Source organism: Pteropus alecto, unplaced genomic scaffold (genome assembly GCF_000325575.1).
Source record: "Pteropus alecto unplaced genomic scaffold, ASM32557v1 scaffold161, whole genome shotgun sequence".
NCBI lineage: Eukaryota > Metazoa > Chordata > Mammalia > Chiroptera > Pteropodidae > Pteropus > Pteropus alecto.
The window spans coordinates 7,323,281-7,345,766 of record NW_006432943.1 but is presented as its reverse complement, the minus strand read 5'-3'; the positions used below and the strand labels follow the sequence as shown (position 1 = coordinate 7,345,766).

Sequence of the window (22,486 nt, the reverse complement as noted above, 5' to 3'; positions counted from 1 at the left end):
ACTCTGCTACTAGCGAGACTGTCCTGGTGGTATGCATGTGGGGTGGGGGTGGGGAGTGTGGGTTGACTCTCCTTGACATTCAGGCTAGTTGGTTGCCTTGCTATTTCAGCTATGTGATGGGTTCAAGAAAAGTTGTGATTTTTATCTGACTCTTTCTCATTGTTAAAACTCTTTCCAGCTTTTGTTTTTTCAAATTTTAATTTATTTGTATTGTTATTGACTGAGTTTTATTCTGTCCACTTTTATATTGTAAGTAGAAGCAGAACTTGTATTTAGTTTAATGAATAAACCGGCATCAGAAATATTAGTGAATTTATTCATGTGATTTACACTGAGAAATAAGAATTCCAGACATTTGCATTCTATTAATAGTTGCATGCCCTAGGCATTTTCTCTTTAGTTTAATTTGAAAGAGACTGTATTCCCTCGACCCCCATTCTTCAGTGTAAAAGATTCTTTAGCATTCAAAGGACTTGGATCTCTGGAGTCACAAATCTTCAGAGTTCTTAAAGTGAGCTGTGTTATAGCACTGATTTTTTTCTTACACTGTTTTAAGAAACAGTATAAGACCATGGAATTATTTGCAAATAACCATGGAATATTTTTCCTTTCATGCTTTCAGGCAGGGTAAAAGTTATTACCTGAGTACAGTCTCTTATTACTGACTTAATCTGTGTGGTTTAGTTGCCAAGGTAACTGCACCTAAATTCTGTTCTCTTAGATTTAGACTGCCAGGTGTTTCTCTGTCACCTTCCCAAAAACCTTTCTCGTATAATTTAGTTTATGCTCTGAGAATCATAGTATTTAAGCTCTCCTGATAGGGCCCTAAGTAATTGCACGAACAGCAAAGTTCTTCTGGATGTGATTCTTATGAATAAAGATAGATATTTTTTGGAGGGCCATGGAAAACAGGCGGTGGGTCTATGAAATTTATTATTATTGATAAATTTTGTTCAATTGCAATTTTTTTTTATTTGAAAGAAAGTGTTTTCCTTAGAGTCCTATTTGATCTATGTTATAATTATGTTACTTTTTTTTTGAAACTAAAATAGTGTTCCATTTTTAACTTAAAAATATTTTCACTGAATCACCTCAGATATTTTGTGAAACAGAGTCCAAAGTATAAATGAGTAAATTATTGTATACCGAACTCAGTCTCTATATGTATCAGACTTTTATTGGGTTTTGAAAATTTTTATTAAGTTAATAATCATTTTTCAGCTTCTGGGACTTTCATATTAACTGCAAATTAAATGGACAGGTCCAGCTATGATTAAAAATTTAGTGGTGAAATCAGCATTTATGTAAAGTAAATCTGTAGGTTACAGCTTAGACACATTCATTTTGTTTATTTTAGTTGGAGAGTTTATTACTAAAACAGGCTCTCTGGATTTCTTCTATTGGCCTCACTTCTCTTTTACTAAATATAAAGTAAAAATGTGATTTCTTCAGTTTGGAAGATTTCAAGATTTTATGGAATACTTCCTACATAGCTGTTGAGGCTTATTGTATACATCCAATTGGGCACCTGCTTAGATTTATTGTCATCAGCCCAGAAGGACACCTGTGTCCTATTAAAAATAAGCATGGGCATTATCTGCTATTCTTTTGAATTGCTCATTAGTTGGGAGGATACTCTTAGTAGTTGTGGTATTGAGGATACATTGAGTGCTAAAAGTGAGAATAAAGTTATATTTTGGATTAGTTTTTGAGGTCCTTTTTTAAAAAAATATTTTACTGTCATCCATTTCTTTCATGTAAATTTTATAAGCCTACATATTAGTTTTCTGTTGCTGCCATAAACAATTACCACAAACTTTGTGGCTTAAAACAACACAAGTTTATTATCTTATAGTTTTGTTGATCAGAAGTCTGACATGGATTTCACTGGGCTAAAATCAAGATGTCAGAAGGGCTTCATTTTGTTCTAGAGGCTCCAGGGAGAATCTGTTTTCTTGCCTCAGCTTTGAGAGGCCACCTACATTCCTTGGTTTGTAGCCCCCACTTCTTCCCCATTCCTCCATCTTCAAAGCCAAGAGCAGCAAATTAAGTTCTTTTTATGTTAGAGTTTCTGCTGTCTTTTTCAATCTCTGTCAGATGCAGTTGGGAAAGGGGAAGGTTTCTCTGCTTTCAAGGATTTTTGTTTCATTAGATTGGGCCCACCTGGGTATTTCAGGATACTCTCCCCATCTTGAGGTCTCTTTAACCTTAATCACATCTGCAAAGTCTTTTCGAGATGTAGATAGGACATCTTTGGGAAGCATTATTCTGCCTACCATAGAACCCCTACATCTTTATAGAATATTATTTTGCTAGTTTAAAACTTTTATGGTTAAAGATGGTAGATGTGATTTGAATAAATGCCGAGAAAATCTATCACCTCTAATTCTGTCTTCTTAGCTTCAAACTCAACTGCAATCACTTGTTGAACATATTGTCTTCGATATTTTACAAGTAGCTTGTTAGCTTTTGCTATATAACAAACCATCCCACAATTATTTATCATCACCCACACATCTTCGGGTCGACTGATCTAAGATAGGTTTGGATGGGTGTCTCTGATGACCTTGGCTGGGCATGCTTCCAATCTGATTAGGCAGGTCAGGTGAGAATTGTCTGATATAGCCCGGGGCTCTGTGGGGGCAGCTCTGTTTCACATTTCTCATCCTTCCATCTTTGGGCTAGCTCAGGCATGTTCTTATGAAAATGGCAGAAATACAAATGTACAAGTGGAAACAGATGAAGCTTCTTATGGCCTAAGCTTAGAGCAGAGAAACTCACTTTTGCTTTATTCTATTGGCCAAACTAGTCGCGTGGCCAAATCAGGGTGTTGGGAAGTATACTTCACTTCTTTAAATGGAAGGCACTGCAAAGTCATTTAGCAAAGGGATTTGAATGGAGAAGGGGGTGTAAAAATATAATATAAATGGAGCTACTTTAAAATGGAGTTGGAGCTGCCATCCCAGAGGAACTGCCTTGCAGGTCTTACTCCTCAAACCTTTGGAATGTTAAAGCTGAGCAAAATAACCTTTGGTGGGCCTAAAGCAACCTTGTATCCCAAACAACTTTGCAAAGTTAACAAGAAAGCAGACTGTGACTGAAAATTAAAAACATTCTTTAGCACTAGCTTCACTATATTAGCTTATCTGAACCTGCAGAAATGCCTTCCTTCCTATGCAGAGCAGGGCAAATTTCCCTGAGTTGGGGGAAGCTCAAGCTCTACATTGAGAGAGAGGATTCTTGGCTGAGCGCAAGAAAGAATTCAAATGCATGCCAGAGTTAGAGACAAAAGGAAAATGTATTAGAGACGGGGGTAACACTCCTCAATAGACAGTGGTCTCCTCTCAGAGGTAGAGAGTAAGAGAGCCTGAGACTCAGAGGGACAGAGAGAGACAGACAGTGAGAAGAACAGAGAAAAAAACACCGAGAGGGACTCCAAGTAGAGAGTAAGAGAGCCTGAGACTCAGAGGGACAGAGAGAGACAGACAGTGAGAAGAACAGAGAAAAAAACACCGAGAGGGACCCCAAGTGTTCGAGGAATTGAGTTTATATATCATTTTAGTTTCTGTTAATTACAATTTAAAGACTTTGTTTACCCATTTTCCTTTGATATGGTCATACAGTGAGAAAGGATGAGTATATAGCAAGAAAAGGTAAGAATATGTAGCATGAAAGGCCAGCTGGCAGTTCCCAGCCTTTGATCCATAGGTTCCCCATGGTTTTAGCCAGAGGGAATGAATGATTTTATTTTGTGTAGGGCATGACTTAAAGACTCTGTTTTCCTGTTTTCTCTCCCAGTGTGGGTAAATGGTAGCAATCTCAGCGGAAATCTTCCTTTGTTCTGCAGGTTTCCTCATGTTCTGGCCACAGGGCTGATCAGCATATTGCAGTCTCTGAATATAGCTTGATTTAACACTTTAGTTCTTTTGCCTCCTCCCTAGTTACTTCTATTGATATTGTTGATGATTTAATTGATGTAATTGTTCCCCTTCCCTTTCTCATGAATACCCTTTGCTTTTACCTCCTAATTGGAACACTATTTGGGTTTCTTCATGGGTCAGTATTTCCAGGATACCTGTTTGGATCCCAAATAAATGCTTGTTGCTTCTCACATTGGTCTTTTATTTTTAGGTTAACAGAGGATAAAGAATTGGGGCCAATGATGCAATTAACCCCACACTCAAACTCTGTATTGCCCCAAACTGAACTCATCTCTGGCTATATCTCTCTTTCGCTTTCTTTATTTCTGGTCCTAGTTAATGTTACTACTTTATGCTGAGTGGCCCAAGCCAGAAACCTAAGAAGTATTCTAGAGTCTTCTCTGTCCCTTTTACCTATATTTAATATTTACCTTGTAAACATCTTTCTAAGCTCTCATTTTCTCCAGCCTATTGCAATCACTGTTCTGGTTCAGGCTTTCATATCTCTTTGAGAAGAAAGAGAGAGAATAGACTCTTAATTGTCTCTAATCTAGTTTCCTTCAAATCCATCCCTTATATTGCAGCTTGAAATACAGATGCCACTCCTGTTCATTGGCTTCTCATTGTCTCTAGAGGATGCCCTCTGTGATCTGGATTCATCAGCCTCATCTGCTGTTTCCTGTCTATTGCTTTACTCTTTAGTTTAAGAGTCAGCAAAATATGGCCAGTGGTTCATGAGCTAAAAATGATTTTTACATCCTTAAATGACTGGGAAAAAAATAAAGAACAGTGTTTTGTAACACATGAAAATTGTAAAATTTAAACCAGTGTTCATAAATAAAGTTTTATTGGAACACAGCTACACTCATTTTTTTAATATTGTCTATGGCTGCTTTTACATTACAGCAGCAGAGTTGAGTCATTGAGATGAGAGATCATAAAATATTTGCCATCTGATCCTTTACAGAAAAAGTTTGCCAACCCCTGCTCTAGTCAGTTAGAACTTATAATATGCTCCCTTTGTGTGCCATTCTATTTCGTGCTTCAGTACTTTTATTACGTTGTTTCTTTGCCTGGCTAATGCTGTTTTTTTTTTTTTTTAAATAATAGCCTATTGAGATGTAATTTACATATATAATTCACCCATTTAAAGTATACAGTTCAGTGGTTTTTAGTATATTCACAGAATTGTGCAAATATCACCAAGTCAGTTTTGAACATTTTTATTATCTACCCCCAAAAAACCCATACCCATTGGCAGTCACTCCTCATTTCTCTAATCTCCTCCCCCTAGTCCTAGATAACCACTAAATCTACTTTCATCTTTGTTGATTTTCCCATTCTTGATATTTTGTATACATGGAATCATACAATATGTGGTGTTTTATGACTTTTTTTAACTTAGCTTAATGTTTTTAAGGTTTATACATACTGTAGCAGTTATCAGCGCTTCATTCCTTTTCATTGCTGATTAATATGCCATTTTTTGGATAGACCATATTTTATGTATTCATTCATCAGTTGATGGACATCTGGGTTCTTTTTACTTTTTGACTATGACCAGTAATGCTATTATGAACATTCGTGTACAAGTTTTTGTGTAGTCATGTGTTTTCGTTTCTCTTGGGTAATATACCTGGACTAATTCTTCTTTATTGTTTAAGAATTGCCTTTGAGTAATCTCTTCCAGTACCTCTTCTTAGCCTCCGATGCTGGGTCAAATGTTCATTCTCCACCTCCCCAATAACACTCTTACAGTACTTAACAAATTATATTGAAATGACCTGTTTGCATGTCCGTTCCTGTCCTCCTCTTAAATTTCTGGACAGCAGAACTTTGCATCAACTGCAAATAGTATAAAAGTTCACTTAATATTTGTTGAACTAGAAAAACTATAAAGCATTCCATGCTTTTGAATTAAAATAAACTATCTTTTGTTATTTTTTCTGTCTTCTGTACATTGGCTTTTCAAAAGTCTTTTGGATTATATATTGAGATAACTGATTTTGAATTTATTTTTTTTTCAAGGCCTGCAAAGAAAACAAAAAAAGGTGCCAAAGAAAAAGCATTGGATGACAAAAAAGATGAGATAGAAAAAATAAAGTCATATCCCTTTATGGAAGGTGAACCTGAGGATGATGTTTACTTAAAACGCCTATATCCAAGGCAGATATACGAGATGGAGAAAGCTATTCACTTACTTAAGAAATTTCAAATTCTGGACTTTACAAATCCAAAGCAAGGTGTTTATCTTGATTTGACATTGGATATAGCACTGGGAAAGAAGGTATGTAGATTTGATTAAAATAAATTTATTTGTGAACACTGGCTGTTTGAATTGCTATTTGTTAATTTTTTTAAATTCTTGCCTCCTATTTGGAAAATCTGGTGCTCTTTCTGGACTTTAGCATGAAAATGTTTGTTTTTTAAATTTTCCAAATATAAAATATAATGTTAAGCATACTCTGCATAGTTGATGAACATGTATCTCCTATTCACCAGAAAATCACTGTTATACATTTTCTTTCTTTTTTTTTAAATAATTATAAATTTTTTCAATTGTAGTTGGCATACACTATCATATTAGTGTCCAATGTCTGGACTTTAGCATGAAAATGTTTGTTTTTTAAATTTTCCAAATATAAAATATAATGTTAAGCATACTCTGCATAGTTGATGAACATGTATCTCCTATTCACCAGAAAATCACTGTTATACATTTTCTTTCTTTTTTTTTAAATAATTATAAATTTTTTCAATTATAGTTGGCATACACTATTATATTAGTGTCCAATATGGTGATTTATACAACATTTATATAAATTTTGAAGTGATTACCCTGGTAAATCTAGTACCCATATGACACCATACATAGTTATTAAAATATCATTGACTATATTCCTTATGCTTACTTTACATCCTCATGACTATTTTGTAACAGCCAATTTCTACTTATTAATGCCTTCTCTTTTTTCATTCACACCCAACCCCCATCCCATCTGGCATAAAAATGTTTTCTGTATCTATGAATTTATTTGTTTTATTTGTTTATTTTCTTTAGATTCCACATGTAAGTGAAATCATATGGCATTTGTCTTTCTTTGACTTATCCATTCAGCATAATACCATCTAGGTCCATCTATGTTGTTGCAGATAGCAAGATTTCATTCTTTTTTTTTGTGACTGAGTCATATTCCTTTGTGAATATATACCATCTGTTCTTTATCTATTCATCCATTGCTGGACAGCCAGGTTGCCCCCATATCTTGGCTATTGTAAATAATGCTGCAATGTACATAAATTGGATTCACATGTCTTTGCAAAGTAGTACTTTGGGTTTGTTCTGATAAATACCCAGAAGTGGGAATACTGGGTTCTTCTTTGTCTCTTGTTATAACCTTTGTTTTAAAGTCTATTATGTCTGGTATAAGTATTGCTACCCCAGCTTTTTTGTTGTTGTTTATTTCCATTTTCATGAAATACCTTTTTCTGTCCCTTTACTTTCAGTCTATGTATGTCTTTTGATTTGAAGTGAGTCTATTGTAGGCAGCATATATAAGGGTCTTGTTTTCTTATTCATTCTCCACCCTATCTTTTGATTGAAGCATTTAATCCATTTACATTTAAAGTAATTGATGTTAGATATGTAGTTATTGCCATTTTATTATTTATATTTTTGATCTGTTTTCTTCTTTTGAAATAAGTCTCTATAACTTTTCCTGTAATACTGGTTGGTGGCGATGAACTCCTTTTGCTTTTTCTTGTCTGAGAAGCTCTTTATCTCTTCTTCGATTCTAAATAATGGCCTTGCTGTGTAGAGTAGTCTTGGTCGTAGGCTATTGCTTTTCATCACTTTGAATATTTCCTGCCAGTCCCTCTGGTCTGCAAGGTTTCTGTTGAGAAATCAGCTGATAGTCTTATGGGAGCTCCCTTGGAGGTAACTAATTGCTTTTCTCATGCTGCTTTTAAGATTTCTCTTTGTCTTTAACCTTTGACATTTTAATGATGATGTGTCTTGGTGCTGCGCTCTTTGGTTCATCTTATTTGGGACTCCCTGTGCTTCCTGGGCTTGTATGTCTATTTCCATTGCCAAATTAGGGAAGTTTTCAGTCATTATTTCTTCAAACAGGTTTTCAATTCCTTTCTTAGTAAGTGGGCTTATGTAGTAGTTTCTTTGGGGCCCAGTGGCGCAGTCTTTCCTGGTCACCTGGGCTGTGTTCCTCAGGTGCATCTCTTGTTTGGGTTGTGTGTGCCCTCTTGTTGTAGTTGAGCTTTGGTTGCTGTTTGCATATCAGTGGATATTGATCGTTGGGCTGATTGGCTGTGAGAACTGGCCAGTGAGGGGCTGACCCTATGGAACCGGATTCACTTTAGCAGGGCTCTGGTGCCTGCCCACTCTGCCCTTTGGGTTTGTCGTCCTCGGATGCAGTCCTCGTTGGTGCTCCAGTTCAGTCTAAAGGCAGCTAGTAGGTGTGTTGGCCTGAGACCTCCTGGGACAGGCTCCAGCTATACAGCCTGTTCCCTGCCTGGGGCCACCTGGCAAGAGTCCTCAAGCAATCTGCAGATGGCTGCCATCTGTGCTAGGCTTGGAGGTGCTTTGAGAGGCTGATCCCTGAACCGAGGAAGGTTGTTGCTAGTGCTGGCTTGGGGCCACTCAGCCAGAGGTATGAGAAAGGCAATGGGTACACTGAGGCCAGATACTGCTAGTATCTGGCAGTATTTAGGTTTTGTGAACCTTTGAAAAGTTTTAGGAAAATTCACAGCATGAGCCAAGACGGGCCATGCGTATAAAAAAAGCCACCGGCAGTGGCTTGGATGGGCTGCAAGTTGGGTGGGTTGGGGTGAGGTCTCAGAAAATCACCAGGGCCATGCAACTGGACTTAGACAGGTTGATGGAGACTCAGGTATGGTGGCTGCCTGAGTCTTCACTCTGGGAGCTGCAAGGGCTCAACCAAGAAACAATGGATTCTGCCAGTACTTTTGTCTGAGAGAAAGCTGCCCCTCCAGCCCTTGCCCTGAAGCCAGACATTTCGGTTCCTCCCTGGGTGTCCCTGGCATCTTTCAAGCTGCTGTCCCAGCACTAGAGCTCAGAGCACAGGAGTCCACCAGCAAGTAAGTCCATGCATGGGCCCTTTATGAGGAACTCCTGGGACTCCAGCCGACCTCCCTCTGACTTAGCCACACTCTCCACTGGTTTTCACAGTCAGAAATTGTGGGGATTTCTCTTCCTGGAACTGGAACCTCGGGCTGGGGAGGAGCCTGGTGTTGGGGTGGGGCCCCTTGCTTCTCTAGGGCGATCTCTGAAATTGAGATATTTCTCCCAATTTTTGACCACCACACGTGGTGTGCGACCAGCCCAGTTTCGCATCTCTGCCCCTCCTAGTGGTCTTGAGGTGGCCTCTTGGGTTGTGCCCAGTTGTAGGACTTCTGTTTAGCTGGACTTCAGGCAACTCTCAATCAATTTTCAATGAAGTAGTATTAAAGTTAATTGAGACATTACTGTAACTTTGAAAAATTTTTTAAGCTGTCTGGGTGTTATGTTTTTTTCTCTGTAAGTGAGAATTTTGGATTAGCTCAGTGGCCTTCAAATGTTTCCTTAAAGTCCTGGCTTGAGACTAAGTTTGCATGGGTTGGGGCTAAACCCCTCTCTTCAACCGGAACCTCTCTGCTTTATCTGTTTATATACTGCAATTCCATGGAAGATGTTTGTTTATACAGTTCTAAAAGTAGGAACAACATTAGATTAGAATCGAGGTCAATATAGCTCTAAATTTTATAAGCTTCTCACTTAAACAATCTCATTTTCTTGGAAATATTTTAATTTTATTCTGAGGATGTCTTTTTGGTTAAAACAGAAGGCAAAGTTTTTTAATACAATTGAATGACCTCAACAATAACAATAAAATTGAGCATGTAGGAGGAGGGTAGTATAGCAGTGCTAAAGAGCATGGACCCTAGAGTCAGATTACAGTACAGGCCAGAATCCTGATGTCACCACTAATTTGCTTTACGACTTTGGACTTCTAGTTTAACCTCTTCAGATCTATTGTTTTCATCTCTTTATAAGGGAGATAAAATGTTTAGTTCATATGGTTATAGCAAAGATTAAATGAGATAATACATGTAAAGGACTTGGTAGATGTTTAATAATAATAAACATCTACTGGAAACTTTTTCATGTACCAGCCAAAATGCTAAATGCTTTGCATGCATTTTCTTATTTAATCCTATAATAATGTCAGAAGAAGAACCTAAGACACCAAAAATGAAGTATCTTGCTCAAGTTCAGAGTAGAAATAGAGTTAGGATTTGAACCAAGATCTGTCTCATTTCTTAGTTCTGTTGTAATTTTATTTTATATCAGTGTTACTATAAGTTCATTTATTTAAAAAATGTATCTAAGATGATCATTTTTTCAGTCAACCATTAAAGTAGTTCATAAAGAAGTCTTGTAGGACCACAAGTTTCATTTCATAAATGGAATCCCCTGATAAACTAATAACATTGAAAGAGTACTGTTGTCTTCCTAAGATATTTTTTGTTCTTTATAGAGGGCTTGCACAACAAGCCAGTATTCCCCAGGGGATGTTATTATTATGATTGCTTGCCATTGAGAAATTTACTGAAAGCAGTTGTGACATGTTAAGGCTAAGGAATGCCAGTAAATAAAGCTGAGTTGCATGTCTGATATAAAGTGTACTTAAGAGTTTGCGCCTTCTTGCCTGAAAAAAAGTCCTCAGGAGGTTATCTTTACTCAAAGTTTTTTTAAAAACAAAATTTTAGTTAGGGAACAACCCCTTTTCTCTTACTTCCAGATCTTAAAACTACACCAAAACTAGACCTAGAACTTGTTTCCATGTGAATTCTTCCTAAAGCTCCTAGTCACAGGCCTATACAGGGCCTTGACCAAATGACTGAACAAAATAGTTCTGAGGCCTTGTAGAATATCCAACCTAATTAGGGTGCCTCAAATGCATACACTGTTTATTTTGGATTTTTCAGTTGACTTCTCAGATATATCTGAAAGTGATTTAGGTTGTTTCAAAGTAGACTTACTCAGAAGAAGAGCCCTTTAGGCTTGGCATTCTGTTTAGAGGGAAAGATGGAGATTAGGGGTAACCTACTGAGCAGATCAGTTGGATATTGTCTATTCAGTATGCACAGTTGCATTCATGTCCTCCTTGATGGTGTTAAAAAATTGTTATTTTAATTTCTTTTGAATTTAATTCAAGATGGCAAACAAACATTTATTGGCATCTATCATATGGAAAACATTGTACTAGGTGCTGGGGAGGATAGAAATATGCAAACACATCTTTTAATATATTTGAGACTGTGATTGAGTGATGGAAGGCTAGAAGCCAAGTGCCATGGGAGTATGCAGCTGGAAAGAGATTTAGATTTTCATTATGGTTTCTTACAAAAGAAGTATAATTTCTTATGCCTTAAATTATAATCAGTGAATAGTTCTGGATTAATGAGAGGACATGTAGTAGAATTAAAATATTAAAAACAAAACATGTCAGTTCTGTTACTTATAGATGTGAGAGATACAGAAAAGATGAATGAACTTTTCATAATTATTTTTCTGTTGTTGTGTATTTAGAAAAAAGTGGAGCCATTTGCCAGTGTTCTTAGTTTTCCATACCCATTTACTTCAGAAATTAATAAAGTTGCTGTATTTACAGGGGTGAGTAACCTTTATCAACTTTTTCTATCATTTAATTTTTTTACATGTCACATTAACCAATGATTAGAATAACTGAATGCGTAGAGTTAGAGAAAATTCTGGCATTAACCTCGTCTTATTTTTCCCATTGGTAGCTCAAAGCAGTAAGATGACTCATTTGAGGTTATGTCATTAGTGTGAGAAAGAGCTAAACTAGAACATTAACTTCATCATTACTAATCTACCACATTGTTTCTCACAAGAAACTGAAGCATAGAATTTATCCTCGTAGCTCCTGCTTCCTGCTTAAACTCCTCTTCTCAGACAACAACAGTAAAATTATTTTAAAGCAAAGGGTCTACTTAATGGTGTGAAGACATAGAAAGCACAGTTTTAAAAATATTCAGTCTGGAAAGTTAAAGTCAAGGCTATAACAAATATAGTAACAATAGTATTTGTTTATAATGTGTTTATGAATTCGTTTTGTAAAGTATTTTGATTCTCCTCCATGTGCTTCATTTTCAAGGAAGAAATTTTTACTTTTTTTTCCAGAAAAGTAGAGAATATAGCTGTTGGAATGCCACAAAACTTGAATAACTATGAGTGATATATTTTCACAGTGAAACCAAATGGTATAAATGGAACATAGAGAAAGAAAATAACTAATACTATGTATATTTCTTCTGAGTTTTCAGACAACAGAATAAATTTTGGTTCTATTCTTTCTTAAATTAAAAATCTTTTTCCAGATTGGTTTGATAAAATGTCTCCATTTAAGTTAGCAAAACTAAATATATCTTAAACTTTTAGTTTTGGAAGATGTTGTATTGATGGCATTGAAAGTTAGGTTGAACCAATCAGTAAGTTCTGAATGCCATTTTGATGTTACAATGCCATTTCCTCATGTTACAATAAACACCTCAATCACCTACAAGCTAAACTTGTTCTGAATGCTGTATTTCTGATGCATTTAATTGAAAATTGATATTTTCATTCATTCATTCATTCATTCATTCATTCAGGCGAGGCAACCCTTATTTGACCTCACAGATTGCAAGAACCTTGTCAGCTTACAATCCCTTATTTTTTATTTTTTACTCCTACAGCACCTGATTTTCCTAGGTGGTCTCCCATCCAGGTACTAACTAGGCCAAACCCTGCTTAGCTTTCGAGATCAGATGAGATCGGGCTTGTTCAGGGTGGCATGGCCATAGACAGTGCATTTTCAGTTAAAAGTAAAAACCACACTTTTTATTTTGAACTGTAATATTATTTCTGCCTATTAAAATACTTGAAAGCAGACTGAATTTGTTTAAAGATTGATGTTCAAACTATTATATCTTGGTAGAATGCATCAGAAATTAAAATAGCGGAAGAAAATGGAGCTGCATTTGCAGGAGGAACTAATCTGATTCAGAAGGTACAAAGTTCTTTACATATTCATTAGTTATAGAAATTGTTCTGTTGTCTTTGCCATCCATTGATTTATTACATGTGGACCAAAACCAATATGCTCATATCTTTTGATAGTTGGTTAGTAGGGCTTTATAGAACATGGGAAAAATTTCTTACTCTTTTGCATATCAAAATGAAACTAAAAAAACTGTCTAAATGGTTTGATATTAATTATGCTCGACTTATAGTGTTTTTTCCTTCATTTCTATATTTTTATGAGAATTTTGTGGGTTGACTGGAAGGGGCAAAATGAGTCCTAATGGTCTTGAATGTGAGATTTAAAATAAAATCCAAAAAGTAGCACACATGTATATCTCTATTCATGTTTTAAAGATCAAATATTTGTTTTGCCTTTTTGGAGTAAAAATTGTGATTAATAGATCACAAAGGGTAGTATCTGACCTCTGTAATACAGTACTTTTGGTTATTCTTTTCATATCCCACCTTTTCACCTCCCGCCCTTCAGTTCAGTGTGGCATAGGTTCAGCATGGAGGCAACAAATTATTATGTAGCCTGCCTTGAAAAAATAACGAAGAATTTGTGGAGCTCATTTGAAAGAGGACATTTTTTTTTTTTTAATAGGTGGAAGAAGAGGCATGTCTGTTGAATTTTGGGAATTATTTCTAAAAATATGAAAGATTTTTCTTAATATTCTCTAAAATCTTTTTCAAGTTTAATCATTTAGACTGTGAAGTACTTTCTTTTTTTTTAAGAACAGGAAAAAGTGATTTGAAAACTTATCTTTTGTACCATATCAAGATTTTTATTTGGGAGAAGTTTTTTTTTTTTCTACCATAGTAGTACTCTAAATTTGTTATGGATTCTGGATTTTTAAGTAGTGTCTCCAGAATGATTTTTGCGAGCAGAACTAATGGGGAACATAAAGAGATTATGCTTTCATACCGATTCTAGGTCAGAATTAGAGAATGGTTTCCAATTCTTTCTGATGTATCATGAATCTTAATAAAATTATTTTAATTGTAAAAATAAACAATATTACAAATTCTTTGGAATTTGAGAGTACAGCTTGGTGTCGGCGCCGAGCTGATTGAGAAGAGAAGGTTTCGATGGTGAGACGCCCAGTTGGAAGAATACATAAGAGGCCAACGTGAGAATGAAACAGCGGGCACCAACTTTATTGTGGGGACCACAGTTCTATTGCGGGGAGCGTCATATCGTATGCACTTCTTGTGCTCCCCTTCTGCTCCCCAGGAGACTGCATGGCTCTACGCATATCAGAGCTCAATAGTGGCTTTCAGCCACACATGCGTGATAGCATAAGTTGAACTGTGTTTACATATTTTAAGCGCAAGTGCCCTGCTACACTAATGTAACATTTTAAATCCGGGATCCTATTCCTAGCCATAAGCCTGGATCACAGTCAGACCTGGGACCTACACTCCATCCCTACAGAGTTACAACACAGGATCTGGCCTGGAGGGCGCTAACTTGAGCCCACAATCTACTTGACATTCCTGAAGTGGCTTAGCCCCACAAGGCATCATCCCCCAGGGTTCTCTTTATCCTCCATCTCTCTGGGTGCTGCTCAGCACACCAGGGGCATTGTGACACGGCAACTTGTGCTTGTGCCCATGTCAACAATAGCCCCCATTTCACGGTACAAGCCATCTGTGTACCAGGCATCCTCAGGGATGGGAGTCCAATTTTTTACATAGGGACTCGGTATGTCTCCCATCTCAGCAACCTCCACCAAGAGCTCTGCTTGGAACTGCACGGTCCCAATAGGGGGTACAGTTAACCTGACTGGGGGCTTGCAGAGAACTGTGCCCGCTGCCCCAGGTACATCCCTCCACTTGGACAGTGTGGGGTCTGTGCAATTCCCATACAGGGAGTCTTCCCTAAGTTAACCACAGCCACCCTTCCACAGGGTACGTGGATTGCATGATTATGAGATTAGGGATATTGATGGCCTCATTGGCCAGAGGGCTGCATACATGGCAGCCAGTTGTTTCTCTATCAGAGAATGCCGTGCTTCCGTGCTTTTCCACATTTGGGACCAGAAGCCTATCAGTACCTTCTGGGAAGTGTGCTTCTGCCACAAGCCCCATCCAAACCCTATATCATCCACCTGCACCGTAAGCAGAATGTGAGGGCTGGATCTGTTACGCGTAGAGTTTGGGCTTGTGCTACAGCTTGCTTTGTAGCCTTAAAGGCCTCCTCATCTCGGGGGTCCAATCCCATTGGGCACCCCATCACACTAGACAGTGCAGGGATTGCATCAAGAAGGCCAAATGGAGGATGAACACTCTCTAAAACCTCAGCAGTCCCAAATAGGTTTAGAGCTACTTCACGGTCTCAGGTTGGGGATATGCCTTTATCTTATCAATCACTGCCTCTGGCATTACTTTTGTCTTACCCAACCAGACAACTCCCAAGAATTTGACAGAGAACCCAGGTCCCTGAACCTTGTCCTTGTTGACTGCCCCACCCCAGTTGATGAGAACTTCTCGCAGGCTGGTCGCAGCTTCTTCTAGTTCTGTAAGAGAATCAGGGATTACCATTATATCATCAATGTAATGATACAAGTGCACTACGGGCGGTTGTTTCCATGTGACTAAATCTTGAGCCACGAGACCATGGTACAAGGTAGGGCTAGAGAAAAAGGCATTTGCCAAGTCTACCACATAATGGTATCGTCCAAGTTCTTGTGACAGCCGGTCCATGATGTACGTGATGTTTGGCACGGCAACATACAGGGGCAGCATAACCTTATTTAGCTCCCACAACCTCGGGTCAACCGGCTCCCCCGCCAACCGGGTGCCCTGGCCGAATCCCTAATCAGGGAGATAATCGGCCAGCCGTACCTCATGGGTTTGGCTTTCCTGGGAATAGGAGTGAATTGTTAGTCAGGGCACAGTTGATTCCACAGCGCCAGCAGCACTTCATTAGGTTGCAGCTCAATCTTTTCTGCAGCGACCCCTGCTGCGAGGAGATCAAACTGCATTTGCCTGCAGCTCACTCTCATAGCCTAACAGCTTGGGCGCTGCTCTGCGCCCGCTTTTTGGCCACACCTCCGTCCATGCACTGGCTGATCTGGAAGTGCTGCGGGCAGTAGGGCGTGCACTTGGGTGGAATGCTCCTTGTGTTTCACTTCCACATCCCCCAACCTAGCCATAGTGGAAGTCACCTTGTGGATCCGCCTATCCACCTAAGGGGCCAGCAGAGCCGCCATGGGGCCAAAAGTCAAAATCAAGTCCTTCATACAGGTTGTAAATACCTCTTCATCAGGGCTTGTTTACTGGGCACAGAACATCATCCGTTGCATGCCCATTTCTTGAATTATCTGGACCAGATCTAAGTACGTGGTCCATCTGCTCACTGTCTCTGGCAGCTCCCCCGGGTCGGCCCACAGTCTGGGCAGAGGACATGAGCCAGTTAAACAGCACCTCATGCCTTACACGCCACATTCTGGAGGCCTGCCTGAGGGACGGTATCACTGTTACAGAGGCCAGCTGAGCCATCTCTTCCAGAGATAATTCAGTCCTTTTGGCCCCGTCATCCTACAGCCACAGCAGCCACCCCAGAACCATCTCTCTGGTTCTCTGCCATACCTGTTTTGTAAGGCCCCGGAGTTTGGTGGGGATGTACTAGATCAAGTGGTTTGCTTTTTAACCTGGGGGGGCGCCATCAGTTGGCCATCTCCGCCCTTCCTGCCGGGGGCCAATGGCTGTTCCACTTCAGCCTGCTGCCATATCATCAGCTGCACCTGCTGTAGTACCGCCGGTAGGCTCCCAGACCCAGATGATGGCAGTGACCCGTCAGGACCCTGCAGCATATGTTCTGCTGCCGTCAGCTGCTTTTCCAGAGCTTTGTTGTGGCGTTGTAGCTACTGTACCCTCTGAGCCTGATCCTGAACCTCCAGGCTCGCCTGCCACAGCACCACCAGGAATATCCAGGCCACCTGACCCACTTCCTCCCGGTACTGTCGGGACATTTGGCTCCAGCATCTCCAGGGCTTTCCGGACATCCTCTGGACAAGGTTTCACTTCATCCCAATCTTCCGGGGGTGTCCATGTAGCCAGATATGCGGCCACGGAATACCACTGGGAGGCGGGGGGCCACACGTCCTCCACTCGGGTCTCCTTCACCTGGGGGCCATCTGGAGTGCTGGGAGCTATACTCACCTTGTCATCCCGCCAACTACGCCAAGTGTCAGCAGACAGCTGATTGAGAAAGGAAGGTTTTGATGGTGAGACACTCAATTGGAGGAATGCACAAGAGGCCGACGTGAGAATGAAACGGCAGGCACCAACTTTATTGTGGGGAGTGCAGTTCCGTTGCGGGGAGTGCAGTTCTGTTGTGGGGAGCGTGATATTGCATGCATTTCTCCCCTTCTTGTGCTCCCCTTCTACTCCCCAAGGGACCACATGGCTCCACACATATCAGAGTACAATAATGGCATTCAGCCACACATGCGTGATACCATAAGCTGAATTCTGTTTACATATTTTAGGCTCAGGCACCCTACTACACTAATGTAACATTCTAAATCTGGGGTCCTATTCCTAGTCACAAACCTGAATCACAGCCAGACCTGGGACCAGCCAGGCTTGGGACCTACACTTGGTCTCTGCAATCAGAGAACTATTCTTATTGAACTTGTGTACTGCATTCCATCTGTTTTCTTCCTGTAGGTGTGAGAGTATGTTGTAGAACTGTCATAGCAACGATGGAGTTTAAATAGATACCTCCACTCTTTAAATGTTGAGGAGTTACTTCTCAAGAAAGTAATGATAAAGAAGCAGAAAGTGTTCTGCAGTACTAAGTTCATTAAATAAAACAAATTTTAAAAGTTACCCAAATAAGGAAACCAAGTACATTTTGAAATTGTTTGGTAAATAAAATACTACAGATACAAAATTACTCTTTAGGTGCCCAGGAATGATCTATTAATAGAAGAGAAAATGCCACCTATATAAAGCATCATAACCAGTATATTATTGCAAGTTACTCCCAGGTATCTTTTAATACTCATCCATGTTATTTTTAGAAGGTATTCAGATTGTGAGGTAAATTCAATACAGTTTTATAAATAGTACCTTGGCTGCAATTTTTTTTACACATTCTTGTATTTTTTAATTAAATACTGTTTTACTTAGTGCTTATAATAGGTGGAGATAGGATAAATTTACTGAACTTTTAGTCATTTCTTAGATAAGATATTTATTTACTAAATTCATTTTCCTTTATTTTGAACCGTCACAAGTATGCTTGCTTCTAAGGGATTTTAAAATAATTTTGCTTTTACAAAATTATTATAAAAACTGGATAAACCTAAACCATGTAAAATATTTAGCTAAATCCTTGGCATGCGGTAAGTGCTCATTTAATGCAAGTTGTTATTGTTAAGTGAAACATTTTGTTATCTAAGGAGTAAAGAATTTGTAAGAAAGAATAGTAACAGGAAGATAAAATTTCAGAATCACAGCCTAATTTGGCCAGAGTTAAAGTTTTTAGGTTTCCCAAACCAAGGGTTTGAATAATATATTGTGGTAAGCAAAAAGAATCATTGTAAAATATGTTTTGCCCAGGCAATATTGTTCTACAAAGCTCTTTCATTTTATAACCAACTAAATTTTTAAATGGAGTGTATTGTAGTAGTATAATTATTTTGGGTGCTTGCCTGAATTAATTTAAAATGTCTTTAAAAATTGGTATTCTCTTTGTTCTTAGAATGGAATTAGAGTCTGTAAAATAAACTATAAGTGAACTTTTACAGTTCATTATTTTGAGAATTTTAGTTTCAGTTCTTTGTGAAAATAATTATAGATTCAGTTCTTTCAATGTTCTAAATTTAGGAAGGCGTTGTATTTGCTACTAATTTGGCAGCTAGTGGTTATTAATTTTACATATCTCTTGCAAAATTTTCAGCATGTTTATTTTTAATGGACATATGAATACAGCTTTGTGGGATTATGAGCCGCATACACATCAATTTTATGTTCTAGCTTATAATACTTTTGCCTAACATAACCCCATGGAAAAAGTAAAACTATTAAATATATATTTTTAAGTGTCTGTGGCTATTTTTAGAAAGAAAAAGATCAGAAAATGTTTTGCTGCCAGAGGTTTTCATAATTGGTAAATGTATTCATACGATCTTTGTATTTGAATTAAAGATTTATGCCTAATGTCTGTTTTCTAAATTATAAGGGAAATTATTGTATTATACTGTATTTTCAGAAGGATAAAGCTTTTTGTATCTTTTCTCTGATTATCAGATTTTGGAGGATGAAATTCAATCAGATTATTATGTAGCTGTTCCAGAAATAATGCCTGAGCTTAATCCATTAAAGAAGAAGCTGAAAAAAAGATTTCCAAAGTTTACTCGAAGTAAGGGAGTATTCTTTTCTTTAATTTGTTGTTTTTTAAATTACAGTTTGTATTGAGTATTTTGTTAGTTTCAAGTATACAGCATAATGGCTAGACTTTTTTATAATTTATGAAATGATCCCTCTGATAAGTCTAGTGCCCACTTGGCACCATACATAGTTATTACAGTATTATTGACTTTATTCCCTATGCTGTATTTTACTTCCTCATGACCATTTTGTAAGTGCTAGTTTGTCTTAAAGGGGAGAATTCTTTCTATTATTTCAATATGCTATCAAAAACTTTGTAATATATATGTTTAGTTAGAAAACAAAATTGTTAATATACATGTAGAAAAAATAATATGTCCTGCTATTTGAGTTTTGTGTTATATAAGAACATGTATATTTGATTTTTTTTTTCCTTTGAAACTGATATTGGTAATCTAATATAATTTGAAAACCTAGTTACTATATAATACTTTATATTTAGGCTGTATTTTAGCTTGAAATTAATGGAATGTATTACCTACTAGGTATGTTGCCGTCATACTGTTTTATATGTCTTTATCAATAATGTTTATGCTCGTTTATGTCAGCATTCAACATATATATGAAGCCATCATAGTTTCTTTTAGGTGGTTCTGGATATTTGCGATAGATAGGTGTTATTGCAAATAAAATTTTATAGTATAAACAGAATAGATATATTTAAATTGTATTAGTAGATTGGGCTTCACATTTCAACTCTAGCTGAGCTGAAAAATCCTGCTAAAATTCTTCATACATGTTAGCTAGTAACACTTATCTGAATCATAGATCATGTTCTGTAGTTGAAGCAATTTCATATGTACTCTCCAATTCTTTTGTTGTACCAGAGTTTTATTTGTTTATTTTTGGTGGCCTGCATTGAATAACACATCGTTATTAGATCTCAGACTGTTTGGCACTTTTTACTAGGGATTTCCATTACAATATAGTATTTGTTATCATGGAATCAGACTTAATAGTCTTTTCTAAGTAAGACTTGAAATTGAAATTTATTTTAAAAATTAAACACAAATTACAGTTTAATTTGATGAAAATATTTCTCATAATTTTTTTCTAATTAAAATCAAGATTAACAAAACCAAACAATACTAAAAATAGTCAATTAAAATGAAACCGGATACTGAATATATTCTGTATTTAGCTACCTCCTTGCTTTGCATGCTGAACTGGTTTCTCACAGAAGTTAATTTTGTCACCTTTGCTTCTTTATCCATTCTCTGAGTAACCCTTTTGGCCTCCATTTTCCGTAGCCTTGAGGGTTTTTTTTGTTTTTTTTGTTTGTTTGTTTTACCATTTTCATCTCAAAATTTGGCACTGTTGTTTTTAGTCTGAAAGGTTTTCAAATAACTTCTTTGTTTCAAATAAGAAAAATTTCCCTTTAAAATGTTTATTTGTATTAATGGCTTTACCCTAGTTCTACTTTTGTAATGAATCATACCTTCCAAACACCAGGGTCAAGTTACCTAGGTATGTCCCCGCCATTTGCTTAACAAAGCATCTTGAAAAAACAGGCAGACCTTTCTCCTCTACCTTTTTCTTTTCACCCCTACATGATTTGTTTAACAGTACTAGCAAAACATTTGTGTTCTTTAAACATGAAGACAAATGATTAACCTGTCAAAAATGTTAAAACAGGATACACCAGATGTGCATTAGAACAAATGAAGCTTGTATTATGCATTTTCAGAGCTTATTCAGGTTCTTGTTTAGGAACATTTGATTCTCCTTATATCCAACAAAAGACTTTAGGGTAAAATAGAAATTACATTTTGAGCAAATGGATGAAATTTAAAAACCAACAAACAAGCCCCTGCAGCTGAGCTCATTAGTTTCCCATTTTGTCTTACATTTTGTTTTACTAATGGGAGTGGGTGTAACCATCCTGGCTGGATTGAATGTTCACGTTTTTGCAGCATGTTTAATGCTGCAGCTTCATTTGTTTGATTTTTTTTAGTTTAATTGCTTATGTAACTGTAGGCAAGTTCTCTATTTTTCAAATGCATATTTGGCTTGTTTTCTTAGTATTTTTTATTTCAAGAAAAAAAGACATTTAAAACTTGCTTTTTAAAATTCTTAGAAGAAATTTGATTTCATTTTGCTTGTAAACTAGCTTTCCCCCCCAAAATACGTGTCCTCTGAAATTCTTTCATCTCTAATGTAGATAGATTTTGTTGATATTTTATTTATTCTTAATCTTATATATTATGCATTTACTTAAAAATTACTACTGTGAAAAATATCTCGACTTAATGGAATCAGGTTCCTATTAGCATAGATGGAAACAGTTGAAGTCTTTTAAACCATGCTAAATTATTGGCAGATGGGACAGAGACATGTTTAGGAAATTGGACCCACTAATGTGTATTTATTTTCTTAATATACATCTCTTAGAATTGAGCATCAGTGCTCCAGTTGGAGTCTTGTTAAAAGAATACTCTGGCAGACCTGTCCAAAGAGCATTCATATCCGCTGAGTAGGACACTGCTTTTTGTGAGGAACTTGGTGTTGTATTATATTTGAGAGTAGTGAATGTAAATTTATTGAACTCTAATAGGAAATATTTTTAACTCATAGACTGATATGCCGTACTTCAGCACATTGCTTGCATTATTGAAATCGTTAGAACTCTGGTTATATAAAGAAAAATGCTGAAATGGAATTTTTGCAAGGTAATCAATTTGAAATTGTTCTTAATTTTTACTCCTTGTGTATTAGTTTAAAAACTATTTTTGTGTGAAAGATTCTAATGATAATTAGGTGTGGATATAATTGTTATAGATAAATTATTGATATATTGCAGCTGGTTCCATTACTCTTTCCTTCATTTCCTTTACTCCAGCCATAGTGGCCTCCTTGCCCTTCTTCATACACACTAAGTATTTTCCCTTCTCAGGTCTTTGGACTCATTGTCCTATTTGTTTGTAATGCTCTTTTCTTATTTTTCTGGCTACTTTTTCATTCAAATATCACCTAAACAGAAAGGCCTTCCATGACCATCCTATATAGAATATTACCTGCCACTTCCAATTATCACATTATCTCATTATTGTGTTTTTAT

At 37.2% G+C, this 22,486-nt stretch overlaps 1 protein-coding gene and 1 pseudogene across 1 annotated transcript in view; one reads left to right on the top strand and one right to left on the bottom strand.

Moving 5' to 3' along the window:
- MRPL1 (mitochondrial ribosomal protein L1) overlaps positions 1–22,486 on the top strand; it is a 57,465-nt gene that overhangs the window by 5,758 nt on the left and 29,221 nt on the right. The window contains exons 3-6 of the mRNA XM_006907625.3: positions 5,949–6,207; positions 11,527–11,610; positions 12,938–13,009; positions 19,288–19,399. Of these exons, the coding sequence (XP_006907687.1) occupies positions 5,949–6,207; positions 11,527–11,610; positions 12,938–13,009; positions 19,288–19,399 (527 nt within the window). The remainder of the gene's footprint in view (positions 1–5,948; positions 6,208–11,526; positions 11,611–12,937; positions 13,010–19,287; positions 19,400–22,486) is intronic.
- Positions 12,687–12,805, bottom strand: LOC112476400 (annotated as a pseudogene).